The sequence below is a fragment of the Sparus aurata genome, chromosome 16, assembly GCF_900880675.1.
Source record: "Sparus aurata chromosome 16, fSpaAur1.1, whole genome shotgun sequence".
NCBI classification, from domain to species: Eukaryota; Metazoa; Chordata; class Actinopteri; order Spariformes; family Sparidae; genus Sparus; species Sparus aurata.
In genome coordinates, this window is record NC_044202.1 from 16,528,496 (window position 1) to 16,545,818 (window position 17,323).

Genomic DNA, 17,323 nt, shown 5'->3' on the forward strand with positions numbered 1-17,323 from the left:
TGGGTCCTGTATGTGTACTGCTATTGCTCGGTGTGCATGGTTAATTGTAAATGGACATGCAGTTCTATCATGCTTCTCCGGTCCACTGACTGCTCAAAGCGCTTTACAATACTTGTCACATCAACCCAATCACACACACGCACATTCTTACACTGATGGCAGAGGCTGTGCAAGGTGCCAACCTGCTCATCAGGAGCAATCTGGGGTGCAGTATCTTGCTCAGAAATACTTCGACACGCAGCCCGGGGAGCAGGGGAATCGAACAAGCAACCTTCCGATTAGTCATCTTCCCTCTCATTGCCCTCTCATCTTTGACAAGAAACATCAGTCAAGCTGCAAACATTTTTAAATAAATCAGTGTGGCCAATAAAAGCACATAATCAAGTGATTACAATCTGCATTACACTTAATAATGATGACATTAAAAAAAACAATTTTTTAAAGTTTTGCTCGTGCAATGAAACATGCCAGTGGTGGTAAAAAGTGGCCACAAGTTTAAAAGTGTAAATCTTTAAGGACAAGTGAAAAAAACCACTGACCACTGAGAAATGGCAATGTCATGTCATGCCAACACTGAACTAACACAGACGTTTGTGTGTGTGATATTTTGATTGTCTCGTATAGAATTGATCTACCCAGAGATGAAGTGTTGGTGATTCATCACAGGGTAATATTTTCTGTCAATATAATTTGCATTTCTTGAAGTGCTTGGACTGTCCTCAGCTGCAGCTATTTTGTCTGTAAGATGCCCCCGACTGTCTAAGATGTTCAAGTGGAAAATGTGGAAAGGAAACTGTGTGAAAAGCACAAACACACAAAACAGTGATGAGCTGAAGATTAAACATAACCTCATTCAGATGTTAGAGAGAAGTGTCTCTATAATCAGTGAACCAACAAAACACACAGAGGAGGTTGACCTTCTATGAAGAAGTCGTATAATTTACATTAACAGAAGAGACTCGTGTGTTCATCATGAGCTTAGAAGAGAACACTGAGATGACTTTAGGCTGTACATAACCAAAGAACATCATGACATTCACATGATACTTGGATAAATATGTACAAAGCATGTGCAGTACAATGGACTTTCAGACTGTGTTGTAGTGCTCGAGATGGGTCTCAGCCTGAAGGCCCTTTTTTAAAGGTCTTGGAAGTGATACACTCTCGTCCCGGTTTTGACTTGGTATCAGTTAAGCACGGACAGACTGAATAAAGTGTTAAGGACAACAGTTCACCTTCACAAAACACAGGAGTTTAGTGAATGAATTCTTATGTTTATAATCTCAAACATCACCGATAGTTTTTTATATTTTGTTTTTACTACTTCCCTTCTGTTTGTTGTTAGTTTTTTTACTGTTCTTTGGAAAATGTTGTAAAATCCAGCCCGATTGCTATCATGTCCTGCACAGCTGTTTTGTTGTATCTTGCTCAACAAGGACTTGTACTTCGAAGAAGCACGGTAACACAACGTAGGCTGCTGTTCCTGTGAAACATTCCACTGAATTTCAGCGCAACGGTTGTTGCTGTGACCTAAAGCTAAAACTAAGGCAAACATAATAAGTGGAATGAAATACAATCGAAAGAAACTCCATAAAACTTAAAATACTTGAGGAGCTCTGACACTCTAAAATCTAATCGCGACCATGCTTTACAGATTAGGGCAACAACATGCGAGCCGTGCCTCACAAATCTGATCTGTTGTTGTGCGAGTTGTAAATAGAAGGTCTCGGTGTACAAAGCACCCCAGGCTCGTAAATAGAAGAAGGCCCCTTTTGAAAAGACCGATCTGTGCCAGGCAAACTGAATCCCCTGCCTGGCTGGGTAATGTTATGCACATGCAAGCGAGGCCAAATAAATAAAGCAGCAATTAAATTGTTCCACATTGTCAAGCCCACCAGTGCTACACTTTCCCACGGTGCTCTGATGGAAGCGAAAGTGCAGGAACAGCTCACTACGTGGACGGGAGGAGACTTCCAGTAACTGATGTGAAAGCCGACATCCTCGAGGAGTAACACATGGAAATGCGCACAGTTCCGCAGAAGCTGTCTTTGATGGTTTGCTAGAGAAATCCATTGCCATGTTTACACCTACCACGCTGTCATGAGCCCATGTGACAGGAGAGGGGAGGGAGAAGGGGTCCGAACGCAGAGAAAAGGGGTTAGACCAAAGAATGTGAGGGGAGCTGGAAACAAGAATGCGAGCGAGCCCAGTGAAGCTGAAGTTGGATGCAAGTTAAGGTAAGAAAGCTGCTTTTTTACGCTGTCTTTTTTTTTTTTATCAAAGGGGAGGACTGGCACTGTGTCATGGGTATATAATCATAATAAACAGTTTCCATGGAAAGAACCAAAAAAAAAGGAACAAATTACTGTGGGTACTTTGTAGCAGTTCGACAGTATGGCTCTTTTGTTTATCGGGATATAAAGACAACAATTGTGAAGACCTGCCTGGAATAATAAGTGTGTCTTGTCAACTCTTAAACTGACTGGACTCCGATCGAGCAGCTTAACTTCCTCCACAGTATCACTTGATATCAAGCAGGGATACAACCGAGTGGCTCTTTAATTAAACTTGTCGCATTTGGGCTCACCTGAGGGGCACTGGGACAGCTGATCTGTAGGTTCTTTAAAACTAGATATTAAGATTTTTTACTCGTTTTGTTGGAAGATAATTTTGCTTATTTTGAGTAACATTTGTCCGCTTTGCATCACCCCCCCCCCCCCCCCCCCCCCCCGCTTGATTTTTTTTTGCAGTTTAATCTAATGTAATAGTGTTTAGATTCACCTTTGAGTCTAATGGAGAACCTTAATCTGTAATTCCTATGCAGGTAATGTGTCTTTTTTGCCTTGTGTGACAGGTGGAAGCCAACTGCATGGTAAACACGCAGTTTGTTGCCACGATGAATGTGACGGTGGTCTACAAGGGATCAGCTGACATCTACAATGTCTCTGGCAATGGAAGTATGGGCATAATGAATATACCCGCCAACTTAAACCGAACCCTCGATGTCCTCAGCGTCGTCACGCTCTTCATCACCATGATATCCCTCGGCTGTTCGATGGAGATTTCCAAAATCAAGGCCCACCTTCTTAAGCCTAAAGGAGTTGCCATCGCTTTGCTGGCCCAGTTCATCATCATGCCCCTGACTGCTTTCAGTCTGGCCAAGATCCTTCAGTTGGAAACCATCGAGGCTGCGGCACTGCTCATCTGCGGCTGCTGTCCAGGGGGGACCTTATCAAACATTTTCTCCCTGGCAATTAAGGGGGACATGAACCTCAGGTAAACCCCTCACTGATGTATTGATTCCTGTCTTGCTGGAAGATCACAAATGCAGACAATAATTTACAACTTAAGCTGCGTCAGCACAGACTGTCGGTAAGCGGTGAAGTTCCTTCACAACATGATAACATATGGAAGGCCTTTTCTGCCAGTTAAGAAAAAAAAAATGATAGAAACTCAGCCTAGATAGAAAAATAACAAGCATTGTGAAATCCCAAGTCAGGATTACGATATTAATAATTCGACTTTTTATCGAATACTTTTTTAAATTGGCGGAAATGGGCTTCCACCGCCATGTTTGTATCATTTGAGCCATTTTAAGTTAGCAGGCTTGTCAGTCTAATGAAGCTTCTTCTTCTCTCTGATGCAGCATCGTAATGACCACCTGCTCCTGCATGGTGGGTCTGGGTATGATGCCTTTGCTGCTCTTTATCTTAAGCCATGGCTTCCCCGGTCTGGAAAACGCCGTACCCTACAAGGGCATCATCGCCGCTCTCGTGCTCACCCTGGTGCCCTGTGGAGTTGGCATTCTCATTAACCACCACAAACCTAAATACTCGCAAATCGTGAAAAAGGTGAGACTCCTTACACCGAGATATGCCTCTTCCGTGGCAGACATTTTGACTTGTTATAACAGGAAAAGCAAAGGGGTTTACTAATCACGTGTCTCAGTGAGGCGGCGTGAGCGATACCAGAACCCTGAAACTGAGGCAGCTCAATTAAATTCAGCCATCATTCATCTAAAACAGAAGTTTTTGATGCGTCCAGATGCTGTGTGCCACATCTGGAAACAGAGAAGAAGCGAGAAGTTTCATGTTTGATGCTGGGGATGGATGGACTCTCACGACATGTTTTCACTCTCTCGCCAGGCTGGCATCGGCATCCTGATCATCTCTGGCGTCACCATTTCCGCCCTGTCTTATATTGCCGTCAAAGACTTACTGTGGATGATTGTCAAACCTGGTATTCTGTCCGCGTCTGCACTGATGCCGCTGACTGGCTTTACGCTGGGGTACCTCTTGTCCACCGTGTGCAGACTCAGTCCACAGTAAGTGAAAACACACCGGATATATTTTTTCTGTCTTTGAGTTTGCAAACGCCCCGTCTGTAGCTGTGTCACATACTTTTCAAGATCAGGGATCTGCATCAAATTGTACTTCCCTCGTAGATACCAGCCAACTAAATATATGCCTGGCCTTCTTTTCATTAAAGTTCATGCATTTTTCCCTGAGCAATTAACGAAAATGGGGAGAAACGCCCTATCTCATAATGACCAACCTCAAAAGATTTTGTTGTAAATTACATATTGCAGCTTTAATGCATCATGAAACAATAATGTAATATATAATAGCAAACCCTTCACAGGGGCCATGTCTCTCTGTTGAGTACTTGAGCTACCCTTCAACTCCTATTTTTCAAACTTTTTAGTATATCTATTTTTCGTATCGGTTTACCTCAAATATTACCTTTTATTTTGTATTACTGCTGCATTGGGTTCGACTGTATGTAAAGCACGTTGAGATCATTGTCTTTCAAAGTAGTGCTATGAATATAAAGTTCTAATTATCATCATCATCATCATCATCATTATTAAATACTGCATCAAAACTAATGACTCGTGTCCGTTTAGATGCAGCAGGACCGTCTCCATGGAAACAGGGTGTCAGAACATCCAGCTGTGCCTTGTCATCCTAAAGGTGGCTTTTCCCCCACAGGTCATCGGGCCGATGTTTCTCTTCCCTCTGATTTACATCACGCTCCAGTGTACTGAGGCCCTTCTCCTGGCCCTGTGCTTCAGATGTTGCCAAACATTCAAGCCACCAGCTGAGGGTAAATGTCACAGCTGCCTGTGTTTTCAGAGAGGGAGGCTGGGACGAGGGGTGGAGGGTTCAGATGAGCACGTGCATGCGTTCAGCGAGTGGGTCCTGAATTTAGGTCAGACCATGTCTAATATCACCCCTTTCTTACGCAGGTGCAAGCGTGGACTTTGAGCAAGTGGCGGTGAAGCAGCCATGACAGCATCGCAGAAGATTACCGAGTGCTGGAGAGGGAATGAAGGAAAAACAGCGTCCGACCCACTGGAGATGCTATTCATCGCCCCTCACTGTCTCGATGTGAGCTGCATATTCTTCACTCAGGCCTATGATTACTGACAGAAAGTTTGTTAGAGCATGTGTAACAACTAATACATTAACGATTGTTTATTTTGTCATGTCAGATACAGGTAATCTGAAAGTAGGAATTGAGGATTTCAAATAGTAATCATGTATTTATATGTTTATATTCAAAATATGAAGACTGTAGTTTTAAAATGTCATGAAAAAAATATATTATTTACGTTATTTGCTGTTTTGAGACTGGATCATTGTGGTGTATGTTATCAAATACTCTAAGTGCATCTGAGGTGTTTCAGAGCGGGCTAATAAAACAAAGGATGCAAGCAATTTGAACATCTCAAATAATATTTAATCAAAATGATCATATGGTATATACAGAGTAAACTTAAACCTTTTTACATATATTAAAATACCATCTTCACAAAAAGAAAAAAAAAAAAAAATCCATTCCCTGGTCCAAAAGGAATATTCCATGGACAGTCAAACAAAGTGAACACTGACATTACACTTATCTGTACACTTACTAATTTTTGCGTTGGATCTTCCGAACCCCGTTTACAGTGTCACATATAACGTGCCTGCGGTAGAAAGAAAACTGAAGCAGCAAAGTGAAAAGACCTACTTTTCTTTTTCTTTTTTTTTTTTAGTTTCAAAAAGCTGTGGAAGAATCAATCAAAAGAAGCCATGGCTGATCAACAGCGTTCTGGACACAAATAAATTAAATACACAACTTAGTTTCCTGCCAAGACAGGAACTTTTAAAGCAGTCTGCATAAATTAAGAGAATAATATTTTCCGGTGTACAAGTGATGTGTCTGACAAAGCCATACGTAATATCACCAAGCAGCGGAGGCAGTTAACTGACATTCATTTTTAAAATTCCTTATTTTACATAGATATACCTGTGCATAGAAGTGGAAAGCTAAGGCCATTGGGGACAGGGGTGTGAACAGAATATATTTTTGCAAAGATGAAATGTGTTGAATGCAGGCCTGAATCAACAACTTCGTTCTCAGTCCAATGAAAAACGCTACAGAGTAAACACTTTGGTGGACGAGCAGCCTTAAACTGTACAGTGACACGTGGAATGGCGTGAGTCATGATTAATAACACCTTAAATAATGATTTATAATCACAAAAATCTTTGAAGACGATGTTTCATGTGAGCATGACTGAGACAACAATCTAGATGACCTGGCCTTCATGCGTCTTTGCCAGTGTGTGTCTTAAACGTGGTGATATGTGTTTAAAAAAATCAACAGTAATTAAGACACTGATGAAATTATAAGCTCTCAAAGTGAGTTTGCAGATCTGAACACTCAACATCGATACATCAGTCTTTTTTTTTTTAAACAGCCTTTAGGACACTCAGACAGAGGTGTCGGTTCCTTTCTGTTTTTGTTCTACATTTTCAAATTGGGCTTCTGACATTAGACGTACATACATAGTGTAGGAATTCCTATAAAAAATGTAAGCATGTATGTACATGTGCATCCCTTCTCTGTTCTCCTTTGGGATGGTAAGATGAACTATTGTGGCCCACAGCTTCACTCGGAGCCTCTTCAGTCGGGCTTGTCTGTGTTTACAGCTGTGTTGACAAAATCTCCAGAGGCATTCCGCTCACCAGTGCAGGTCAGTGGCAACACTGGTTGCCTCGGGTAAGTCCAAAGGCTGATGCACTATTCAGGCCTCCTTCAGCAATGGCATGTCTGTAGAGAGAAGACGAGCATTTTCATCAATGCAAAGTGGGGCTTTTAAACCTGGAAAACATGTGGCTGGAGAGGGCCTTACCATCAGAGTAGTCCATCTCAGAGTCCAGAGAGATGCTGTTTTGGTCGCTGCCTGCAGACGGCCTTCTTTGTGAGGTTGAAGGAGCTGCAGCACCTGCGTGCTCCAGAACCCAGGTAGAGGATGAGGGTGAGGGTGATGAGGAGGAGGAGGATGGAGGTACGGGGTGGACCACAGCCATCTCTGACTGCTGCTGTTTGAGGGAAGAAGGCCTAGAGGGGCCAGCCTCTGGCGCTGTGGCATGCTGACCCTCAGACAGCACTATCTGGACTCGGGACTCAGCTGAGGCTGAGGCTCCACTGCCGCACACAGCCTCCTCATACGAGGGCAGAGTCACCTGGACGCCTTCAACCATGATTGACACAGGCTGGCCGGACACTCCCTGATCACGTCTAGACATGGAGAACCAGAAGACTTGTAAATACTACGACTAGTTTGCCCAATATAAAGTCCCTACCATAACTTCTGATTTCAAATACAAGATGTTGGTGGATAAAAGCATGATTTTGAGGGCGGACTCACCGATGGAGGGACTTGAGCTTTGGCTGCAAAAGTACAAATAGCACGACCAGGAGCAGGATTAGGGTCACTGAGCTTGCTGTTGATGCCACGATGGACAAGGCAGGCATCCCTAACGGTAAAGTTGGATCACTGTCTGTAAGATAAACATAAACAGTCAACACAGTTATGTGAACAGAACTGACTGTATTTATCAAAGAGGGAAAATATGTATTCTATTTTTTTTTATTTTCTTTTACCTTGCTCCATGAGGCAGCTGAGCTTCACTTGGCTGTCCCATTCCCCATACTGACAGGTAAGGTATTTATAGTCCCCCTTCAGAATATAGCCTTCCTCACAGAAATATTCAATGACGGTGCCATGAGTAAGTCTTCCACATGTTGAGGGGTGGCAGGTGTAGCCCCCGTTCTCTGGCTGATATGGAGGCTGGCATACTGACCATGGGAAAAAAGGAAAACAATGTTGTGAGATACTCAATCGAAGTACAGGGACAACTTTGTATCGATCTTCTCATTCAAAATTGACTTGTGGAGTTCCCAAAGGCATCATTCTCAGTCCTCTTCCATTAAACCTCTATATGCTCCTGCTAGCTCATGCTGTGGTTTACAGACAATACAGCTTTATATAATGACACCATCAGCTGACACTGAATCTATTTAATTTAAACGTTTTTCTAAAATCTAAGAAAATGCAAACATACTATGATGTACTTACCATCACTGCGTAAACAGCGGGGAGGCTGAGAGGACCAGTGTCCAAGTGCGGAGCAGGTGAGGATGTTTGGTCCATCTGGCAGGTACCCGGGATCACAGCGGTACTCCAGTACTGTGCCTACAGGGAATGAGCTTCTGTTGGTTTCTGTCAGATTAGTTGAGCCATGCTGCACCGTAGAGGGTCTTACACAACCTGAAAGAAAAGAAGAAAAACAGCCAGTGCTTTACAGAGGAAAAGCATAGAACAAATCTTAACGGATAAAAGTGCAAAAGAAATCCAACACTAAAATAATGAAAAATCTCAATATGTTCAGGCTATACATGTTGATAGAAGGTGTAATGAGGGCTTAGAATTGCATACAGTAATATAAGGAGCTTGTCTTTACCGTCACTGTGTATACAATGAGGAGGTTCAGAGGACCAGTATCCAAGTGAGGTACAGGTGAGGCTGCTACGTCCGATAGGCAGGTAACCTGGGTCGCAGTTGTACTGCAGTACTGTGCCCACAGGAAACAAGCTCTTGTTGGTGTCGGTCAGATTGGTTGAGCCATGTTGCACTGTAGAGGGTCGTATACAACCTTGAAAAGGGACAACATACAGAAATAGAGTTAATATAAGTCTTAAATCATAAATGTAGGTTTTGTTTACATAACACACTTATAAGTGTGTTAAAAAGTGCTTCATAGATAAAGTTAGAACAGGTCAAAGAAAGCTAAAAATAGAACAAAGCAAAAGTTTTAAGATCTATTGATAAGTTTGAGTTTGAGTTTGAGGACAGACCAACCTTGGCTAACACAATTGATCTGCATGGGGCCGTCCCACTGTCCATCCTGACAGGTCAGGTAGTTATAGTCTCCGCTGAGAGTAAAGCCGTCATCACAGAAGAACTCAATCACAGTGCCATGAGCAAACATTCGACAGGGGGATGGGTGGCAGGTGAAGCCCCCATTCTCAGGTTTGGAGAGGGGTAGACATGCTGATGGGATAAAAAACAAAACATATTAAATGCCAGAAATGTAAAAGTACTAAGTTTATACATAAGCAAAACAGACCACATCTTAATACAGAGACTTGAGTACATGTAAAGAGGTTTTTACATATGATAGATGGGTGGTAATAAGGCTAGTAGCTCACAACAGCTAGAATCACAGTGACTCCTCATTACTTTACAGATCATGAAAAACTGAATATCTTACCACCACTGCGTATGCAGTGAGGAGGTTCAGAGGACCAGCGTCCCAGTGTGGTGCAGGTAAGGATGCTGGGTCCGTCCGGCAGGTAACCAGGGTCACAGCTGTACTGCAGTACTGTGCCCACAGGGAACGAGCCCCTGTTGGTTTCTGTGAGGTTTACCCAGCTGTTCTGGACCATATATGGCCTCACACATCCTGGGAAGAGAAGGAAGGCAAGGAAATTCTGTGAAACTGCTCAGGTTTCAGGCAAAATATCATGACAAATATTTTGAGCCTGGTTTTTGTAACCATGTTACCATGATGACCTATGGTAACCGTCTGTGTGAGAAAGGCTTTGCAGTGTTTCCACATGCGGTGGTGGCCATAGAAATGTGAACATCTGTACCAAACTCCAATGTAATGCATGTAGTTGTTTTCTATTGATATATTATAAACTATATTCATATAGTTCATATACATATATATATATAAAAATGATCATAAAAAGTTAACAAGCAAAGCTTACTAAGAGACACAGTGACACTGATAGCTTACAATATTTGGACAACGTGATCATAACTCATAGTTGAAAGGTTGTTTTATTAGGGCTGGACTATTGCTAATGATGAGTCATAAATTGGCATATGTTTAAGAGGCAGATGATTATGAGTAATCATCCTTTCGGTGTCAGGACTTTTTGACATCCGCCCATTTGGTCTGAACCATGACATGCCTGATGATGTTTCTGCAGCTGAGAAGTGTAAGACATAACAATAGAAACATGGGTGTGCGGTCATAATTTGTGCCTCTTACCTGACCCTTGCCCAGTGGACACTACACTCAGTACCAGCAGCAACAAGAAAGGCTGTTTAGTGTCTGAGGTGTGGACCCAAAAGGCTTTTGATGTTGACTCTGTCATTCCATTGCACATCTTCCCCTGCAGAGTCAAGAAAAGCACGTCATTACAAAGGTAGAAATACATTGCATCATAAAGATAAAGCTGGGGCCGTGTGCTGGCAACTGCCTGGCGCAGGTACTCTGCAGAGCTCGGAAAGCTGCCAGAGAAATGGGTGTGATTGTGGGGCAGTGGTACAATGACACGACTGAGAGGAAAAAAAAAACGAGCAAAAATAACAATGGTGCTAGCATTTAGCTTGCTAGCGGCAATTACAAACCAATGGCAACTCCTACGTTTACTACCGTTAATCATCAAAGCTAGTAAATTGCTAACTGCGGCACATTATCGACGTATAAAATACAGCCAGACCTGGCACTGAATGGTTCCGTGTAAGCGGCAACACACCCATTTTCAGTGCTTCCTCATAGCAATAATAGCCAAGCTCGATAACATTACAGAGAAGGCCAAAACAATAGACACCACGGTGACATGTAATAGATTATGTGATATGATATATATACAGCTAGAAACTGTGCTGCCACCTAAAGAAAACACACGTCCAACTAAGCATATTACACCAAATTCTAATTGTTGGGTTGGCTAATTTACTTCAGATAATCTATATTAGCCCGTTTAGCTGTCTTGCGCTAGCTAGACGTTAAAATAGCTTATTGGTAAACGTTACCTACCACAAAGACACGGCCTCAAAACCTCCAGCCCCCTTTTTTCACGCTGTAGACATTAATCTCTATTAGATCAGCGCTACCGAAGACATTTAACGTTACAAGACACAACAAAAATATGAGGTTAGGAGAGGGGGTGCCACTACTGCTAACCGCTAGCTAGCTCCCTGGTGGCTAGCAACCCGCTACACTAGCTAGCTGCTTCGATTGAAGCGTCAGCTGAGCTGCCTCGATTTCGCCCGGTAGTCATAGTAACAAATGCATATTTCCATAGTGACAACATCCCAGGGTGTTTGTATCCATAGTTACTGAAGTTACCGGAAGTAAAACATTCCCAAAGTCTCTGTTGACAAGTGGTTTTACGCAGCCAACTATTTCATAAATGATTCTACTTTATTGTCGTTTTCTTTCTTGAATATATCTTGCCAGAATCACACCATGGAAATTATAAAAGGTAGTTTAGAGGACATTTCCCGACCTACGTCGAGTAAGCAGACAGGCAGTCGTGTGTCCAGCGTGTCTTTGCCTCATCCTGACAGAATTTGTCCTACAACTCCATTCTCCCTCGTTGTTTTGACCAACGACGCAGCTGATGTCCAGGTAAAGTAAAAGCAGTAAGACACAGAGATAGAAAATACAACATGTTTAATGAATTACAACATTGAATAACTTCCGTTAATTTTGGAAAAATAATTGTCCGTATCTTCAGAGCACATCAGAAGAATCTATACAAAACTCCTCTTCTGGAGATCCTGACAAGGGTACGTTTTCTGCACAATAGAGTGGAACGCTAGATTGTATGATCGTCCAGTCTGAATTCATTCACCCCAAACACTGTATACAACATTTGTGCATCTTTTTAGGCCACTACCAGGTTGGTGTCAGTGTCACTGATGACGAGAGGGATGATGTACAGCTACAGGAAGCCATCCAGGAGATGAGACGACTTGACCAAATACTGTCTGACATGATCTGCAAAGAAAAAGAAGTCAGGCGTCAAAGGAGAGCAGTTCAAGCAAAACTCTGGCAAGAGCTCCTGGTAGACACTCTACTTACATTACCAGTCCACAAACCAATGCTTGTTTTTCAATTTAAAGGCAGTCACTTTTATCACTTTTGCTGTTGTGTTATATTGTGAACTTCTCTGCAGCAGAATAAGCCTGAAGGTCACTCTGAATCCGCCCATGAAGCTATGAACACAAGGTTGTTTTTGGCCCTGGAAGCCCCCACCGGTGAGCGTAGGAGCGTGTTGAATGGTTTAGTACACTCAGTCACTGTGCAAAATCTTACATCTGTTCTTTAATCTCAAAGGGACAGAAAAGGAGGACGACTTTGTGCCGTTTTTTGAAACTCAGGCTCTTGACTTTGAGCACAACAGAGACCTCAACTTGGAGCAAAGTGAGTCAGTGAAAAAAAAAAAAGTCAGAAAGCGCAGCATGCGCGGTTCAGTAGCTGGTTTCAGATGTACTGCGTAGATTGCGCACTTGATGGCGCCATGAGCTTGAAGAACTTAAAGCCCTTGTTTTTCCTCTTTAACTGCTGGTGCAGACAGTTGTGCAGACAGTTGTATTTCAACTGTTCACCCACTATGTGACTCATAAAACTATTTCATGTTCAAGATCTTGTGGCTTTTTATCATATTGATTCCCTAAAGAAAAAAAAAAAATCTCATCATTTCCCGAAAACAGCAGCCCAGAAACTTAAAGGATTTCTTTGTGTTGCTCTTGTCAGAGACATTTCAGCAGTTGGCTGCACGTTATCACAAAGGCTTGAACCTCCTAACAGTTTATTTGATTGTGCTGTTGTGCTTCCTTGCAGGGATAGCGTTAAAGTACAAAGTCAATTGTTTGTATTTCACCCTGTATCAAGATTAAAAAATTTAGATGGTACATTAAGAAGTCATGGTTGAAAAAAATGACTCTGTGATATATTATTTTTTATTTTTTTAAATCAGATTTGGCTTCAGTTTATTGTTCGAGCTTTTGCTTTTTATTATTCATCTTCTGAGAATTTTAAATGTGGCTTGCCTGACAGGTGAAAAGAGGCCAAGCAGCTTGACAGAATCATTTGAAGTCGGCTATGAGGACATTTGGGAAGAGCAGTTTGAAGGCGGTCACTGTGGAGCTTCCAAAGGCAAGAAAAAACAGAAGGACTTTGTCAAGAGAAACATTGAGGTATGTCAAAGTTCACGTCAGGCCAAATGCAGTGCTGGGGTATATCGCATGACTTGGAGCACGTCTCCAGCCTATTTGTTTTTCCAGTGAGGAAAATATGTGTCTCTAGGTCGAGAGAAAGACGTATTTTAAGTCTAGTAAGGCACCAGTAGAGAGGAGTAGAGATGTTATGCAGCTAATGATTTCCACTTGTCTTTTCTTCTTAATATGGTGCAATGCAATAGCTAGTAAGCAGTGAGGGGGACCAAGTGCTTTTGAGCCAGGCGGAGAAGGAGCGTCTGGCCGAGCTCCTCCAAGAAGTAGACGGAGAGGAAGAGGACAGTGCCAGGGGTGCAGACGGCGAGGTAGGCTGACATGAAGCCCTAACAGACAACACATGCTGTAGGATGAGTCTCTCTTCTTCAAGCTCCTTAACACTTCCCCCTCGCGTCCACAAGTCATACAGCACATGATCCCTGTCCTCTGCTCCTGCTACCAACCTTTCGACCTCATATTTAGTCGGATCCTCTTAATTCAGCCTTGGCTCTGAAAATGCTGTGATCTTATTTGTTGGAACTTGTGTCATCACCCTACATTTGGCCTTTTGACATGACATCAAGTAACCTCAGCACATAGAGCAGCGCTGGTCCATGTTTTGATGACTGCTTGGCAGCTGAGGAGGCCTCTGGGCAGACAATCCTGACTCCTCAAAGCAGTTCAGATTAGGAACCAGATGTCAAGTGCCATATGCAGCTCACAAGGAATGCCGCGCATTATGGATTCATTTTATTATCTTATTTTCAAGAGTTCCCTCTGGAGTGTTTTCTGCCAACATTCAAAAGCCAGGATCTTTCATATAGATCCTCTTTAAGCTACGGTTGCGCTCACAGTGAGGGCGGGCGGTTTGAGCTCAAAAGGAACAGTTCACACTTATCTACTCACCCCCAAGCAGATGAAAAGTCAGTTGAAGTTCCATAGTCCACAAAGCATTTCTGGAGCTTCACAGCAAAATAATTCTTCCCAACAACTGAAATAGATGGGGACATGTTTTACAACATAAATACAACCAGAAAAAAAAATTATAAATAAAGTCTCTTCAAATCAATTTGGGATCTTGGGGTTTCCAGAGACTTTTTTTTCCAGTTGTTTTTCACATTTTAAAATCTACTTCAGTTGTTAAGAAGAATCCTGCAGTGCTTCGAAGCTCCAAAATGTTTTGTGGACTAAGAAACCTCACCCAACTTTCCATCTGCATGAGGTTGAGTAGATAATGGCTGAATTTTCATTTCTGGGTGAACTGTTCCACGACACTGGTCTCTTGTTTGTCTTTGAAGATTTCCTCTCAGACCCAGTGACACCTGGAGCAGGAGACTACTTCACTGTGAGCCCACCTACACCATCCTGACTTCAAATGTTTTTATTTCAGTCTTAATTTGCTTTAATAGTCCTTTTGGCAGCTGTGATGCCGGTTTGAAGTCAGATTGGATGAAGCCTGTTTGGGGAAGTGAGAGGGAACATACTTACCTTTCACATACGGTTTCATTTACCTTGACCCCGACAGCTCTGCATCCGTGGGACAGCCTGCCAGAGGTATTTTTTTTATGTCTTGCTGCTCTATTTATGATGTTTGCCTTGACTTTCAGAACAATACCGCAGTAATTGTGGTGGCAGATACCAAAGTGAGGGGAGCGCAGATGCTCTGAGTTCTTTTATTGGCTGGAGGAAGACTTCCTGTTATTGCGAGACGTGCTATTATGAATGGCCGTAACGAAGGAAAGCACATCATTTATGTCACCGGGACTTTGGCAGTGATGTGTCTTTAGTTTTGAGGACTTCGACCCGGTTCTTGGCAGAATCCCCCAGGACACATCAGTCACAAGCTGCTGCTCTCTTTTGGCCTCGCACACTTATTTTGATATTATTGTCTCTTGCCTCACAGGCGCCTCAGTTTGATGTAGCTGTAGTAACTCGAGGCAGTAAATCAGTAGTGGTGAGTAATCATAGGACATCTTGTTGCTGTAATAGTTGATCTATTCTCTTTTACCGTACATTCACCTGTTATCTATGGCCAAAGGTTGATAGATGGATGAACATTTGTTCTTATTATAAGGATTAAGAACAACTGTATGGCAATGCTTTCACGAAAAACCTTTTTTAGTGTTATTAGAGGCATTCCGATTTGTCTAAGGGATATTTCAGCTGTGAAGAGAAGAATCCATGTTTTATTAAAAGAGAAATTACACATGGGTAGGCCGATATATATATATGTATATGCTTTCTTGTCAAGAGAAGATTGCTACCACACTTATGTATAGTAAAGCTACAGTCAACAGATGCTTAGCTTAGCTTAGCATTGTTTAGCATAAAGACTTGAGAGTTGGATGAAAAGATCAACATCTTTTTCCAAGCTGGATTTGAACCTTGAGCCTGAAAAGGATTAGCCTAATATAGCTTAGCATAAAGGCTGGAAACCACTAGCTAGGCTCTGTCCAATGCTAACGAAAAGCCTCTAATATAGCATCTCTAAAGCTCAGCACTGACCACTTTATGCCTTGTTTATTTTGTCTGTTAAAAGATCTGGCTGTTTTTTGGAAGACAGACCCATGGTAGCTCTTCTCTCTGTTTTCGGTCTTCACGTTAGGCTAAGCTAAACTGCCGGCTGTGCTTTGTAGCCTATTTACTGTACGTATGAGATTTATCAATCTGGACATTTACCTCTCGGTCAGAAAGCGTATAAGCATATGTCCCAAAAAGTTGTTCAACTCAAAACAATGTTGGCATCATTTCTTGTTTTCCTCCCATTCCTTGTGTATGTAGAGTCATCCCTGTGGTGATCACCACCAGTATTAGTGAGGATCTTACTTGCGTTATGTTTGTGAAACAACTCATATTTCAATGCAGTGTTCCAAATAGGCCTACATGAACACAAAGGACAAACCAAGGCCTGACTGAGGCCTGGGATTGAGATATCCTACCACATCCAAGTAAACCACTGCAGTGGTTAACGTTAGGTTAGCTCAAGACAATAAATCTGCAAATGTGAAACACGAATCAGTGTCATAAGAATTTGTGGAGCTCGTTGGTCAGATTTTGGCTTTGCATGGTGCCCAGCCTAGTTGATAGACCTGTTTGTTTGCTGTTGGCCTCTGCCAGTTTTCTTCTGCTCCCCCCTCAGAGTGCTCAGAGGTCACAGCTGTGTTTTACAGAGCTGTGGTCCTCTTTGGCATGAAAGCCTCACTGCAACATCTTATCTCACCACCGGGCTGTGATGAGCTCACCAACACACCCACTGTTTCCCATAGGGTTAATGAGAGTCTCACTGGATAGACGGTCACTGTGAGGAAGAGGCAGTTGTCAAAGTTTTGGCATACGACTGTGTAGTTGGCATGCAGTGTTGAGAAGAGCGATCTGCACCCTGTTCTCCATCCAGAAGTGAATACCAAGCGCTACAGTCAGACTTGGACCTCTTCCCTGTTTTAGACGTCACTGTCACAAAGTTGCTAAGTAAGCAATACATAGATACTGTTTTTCAGTCCCCTATTTAGGTTGCCACAAAATAAAGCAGGTTTACACCCATTGGACCATGACTTATTTTGTTTTATATCATTTCTTATTTCCAGGAGGACACACATGCTGTGTCAGTCCAGACAGGCCGCGGTTACACCCCGGAGCCCTCTGACCTGGAGCAGCTGATCCACATCAACTCCAAAATCCGCCTTCTCCTTCCTGTCGAGGAATTTCTCTCAGTGAAAAGCTCTTGCACAAACCTGAGCTTTTCCCAGGTATGTATTAAGCAGCACTACCGTCGTTACATAATAACAAGAATGGGTTTATATGAAGCACCATTAACTCCTCCAGACACCACCCAGGACTGCTCTGAGGCAAGGTCATTAAGTCTCATTACAAAGTCAGCTCAGTAGGGCATCGATGGCAACATCTTGTAAAAACCTCTTGTTACTGACCCTCAGGGAACTACAGCCGTATGGGTAAGGAAGGGAAAATAGT

General features: G+C 42.7%; 3 protein-coding genes across 8 annotated transcripts in view; 2 read left to right on the forward strand and 1 right to left on the reverse strand.

Moving 5' to 3' along the window:
* The first annotated feature begins 1,940 nt into the window (after positions 1-1,940).
* Positions 1,941-5,720, forward strand: LOC115565959 (sodium/bile acid cotransporter-like). Its single transcript, XM_030391659.1, has 6 exons — positions 1,941-2,237; positions 2,855-3,276; positions 3,647-3,851; positions 4,146-4,324; positions 4,907-5,106; positions 5,249-5,720. Exons 1-6 carry the CDS (start codon positions 2,226-2,228, stop codon positions 5,290-5,292), a joined length of 1,062 nt encoding a protein of 353 aa, XP_030247519.1. The 5' UTR covers positions 1,941-2,225; the 3' UTR covers positions 5,293-5,720.
* LOC115565956 (sushi domain-containing protein 4-like) lies at positions 5,721-11,397 on the reverse strand. The gene is made up of 10 exons (XM_030391652.1): positions 11,172-11,397; positions 10,398-10,521; positions 9,609-9,800; positions 9,197-9,388; positions 8,799-8,990; positions 8,414-8,605; positions 7,939-8,133; positions 7,703-7,835; positions 7,184-7,572; positions 5,721-7,101 (listed from the first exon to the last, which is right to left on the reverse strand). Exons 2-10 carry the CDS (start codon positions 10,513-10,515, stop codon positions 7,076-7,078), a joined length of 1,629 nt encoding a protein of 542 aa, XP_030247512.1. The 5' UTR covers positions 10,516-10,521; positions 11,172-11,397; the 3' UTR covers positions 5,721-7,075.
* An 82-nt stretch (positions 11,398-11,479) lies between these two features.
* Positions 11,480-17,323, forward strand: part of fsip1 (fibrous sheath interacting protein 1) — a 33,010-nt gene continuing 27,166 nt past the window's right edge. For 5 of the 6 annotated variants that reach the window (XM_030391653.1, XM_030391654.1, XM_030391658.1 and 2 more), the window contains exons 1-8: positions 11,480-11,765; positions 11,875-11,926; positions 12,029-12,204; positions 12,316-12,397; positions 12,477-12,563; positions 13,200-13,339; positions 13,564-13,683; positions 16,939-17,100. In XM_030391653.1, coding sequence (XP_030247513.1) covers positions 11,604-11,765; positions 11,875-11,926; positions 12,029-12,204; positions 12,316-12,397; positions 12,477-12,563; positions 13,200-13,339; positions 13,564-13,683; positions 16,939-17,100 — 981 coding nt within the window. In that variant the 5' untranslated portion in view covers positions 11,480-11,603. The remainder of the gene's footprint in view (positions 11,766-11,874; positions 11,927-12,028; positions 12,205-12,315; positions 12,398-12,476; positions 12,564-13,199; positions 13,340-13,563; positions 13,684-16,938; positions 17,101-17,323) is intronic. The other variant, XM_030391655.1, reaches the window with a different exon arrangement.

Excerpts from the sequence above, each read along its gene's own strand:
- LOC115565959 (XM_030391659.1), top strand. Across the intron at positions 3,277-3,646 it reads AAGGGGGACATGAACCTCAG|CATCGTAATGACCACCTGCT; the intron begins GTAAACCCCTCA and ends TCTCTGATGCAG. Across the intron at positions 5,107-5,248 it reads ATTCAAGCCACCAGCTGAGG|GTGCAAGCGTGGACTTTGAG; the intron begins GTAAATGTCACA and ends TTTCTTACGCAG.
- LOC115565956 (XM_030391652.1), bottom strand. The coding sequence starts at position 10,515 with ATGTGCAATGGAATGACAGAGTCAACATCAAAAGCCTTTTGGGTCCAC. Across the intron at positions 9,801-10,397 it reads GTCCACTGGGCAAGGGTCAG|GATGTGTGAGGCCATATATG; the intron begins GTAAGAGGCACA and ends TTCTCTTCCCAG. Across the intron at positions 8,134-8,413 it reads CCGCTGTTTACGCAGTGATG|TATGCCAGCCTCCATATCAG; the intron begins GTAAGTACATCA and ends TCCCATGGTCAG.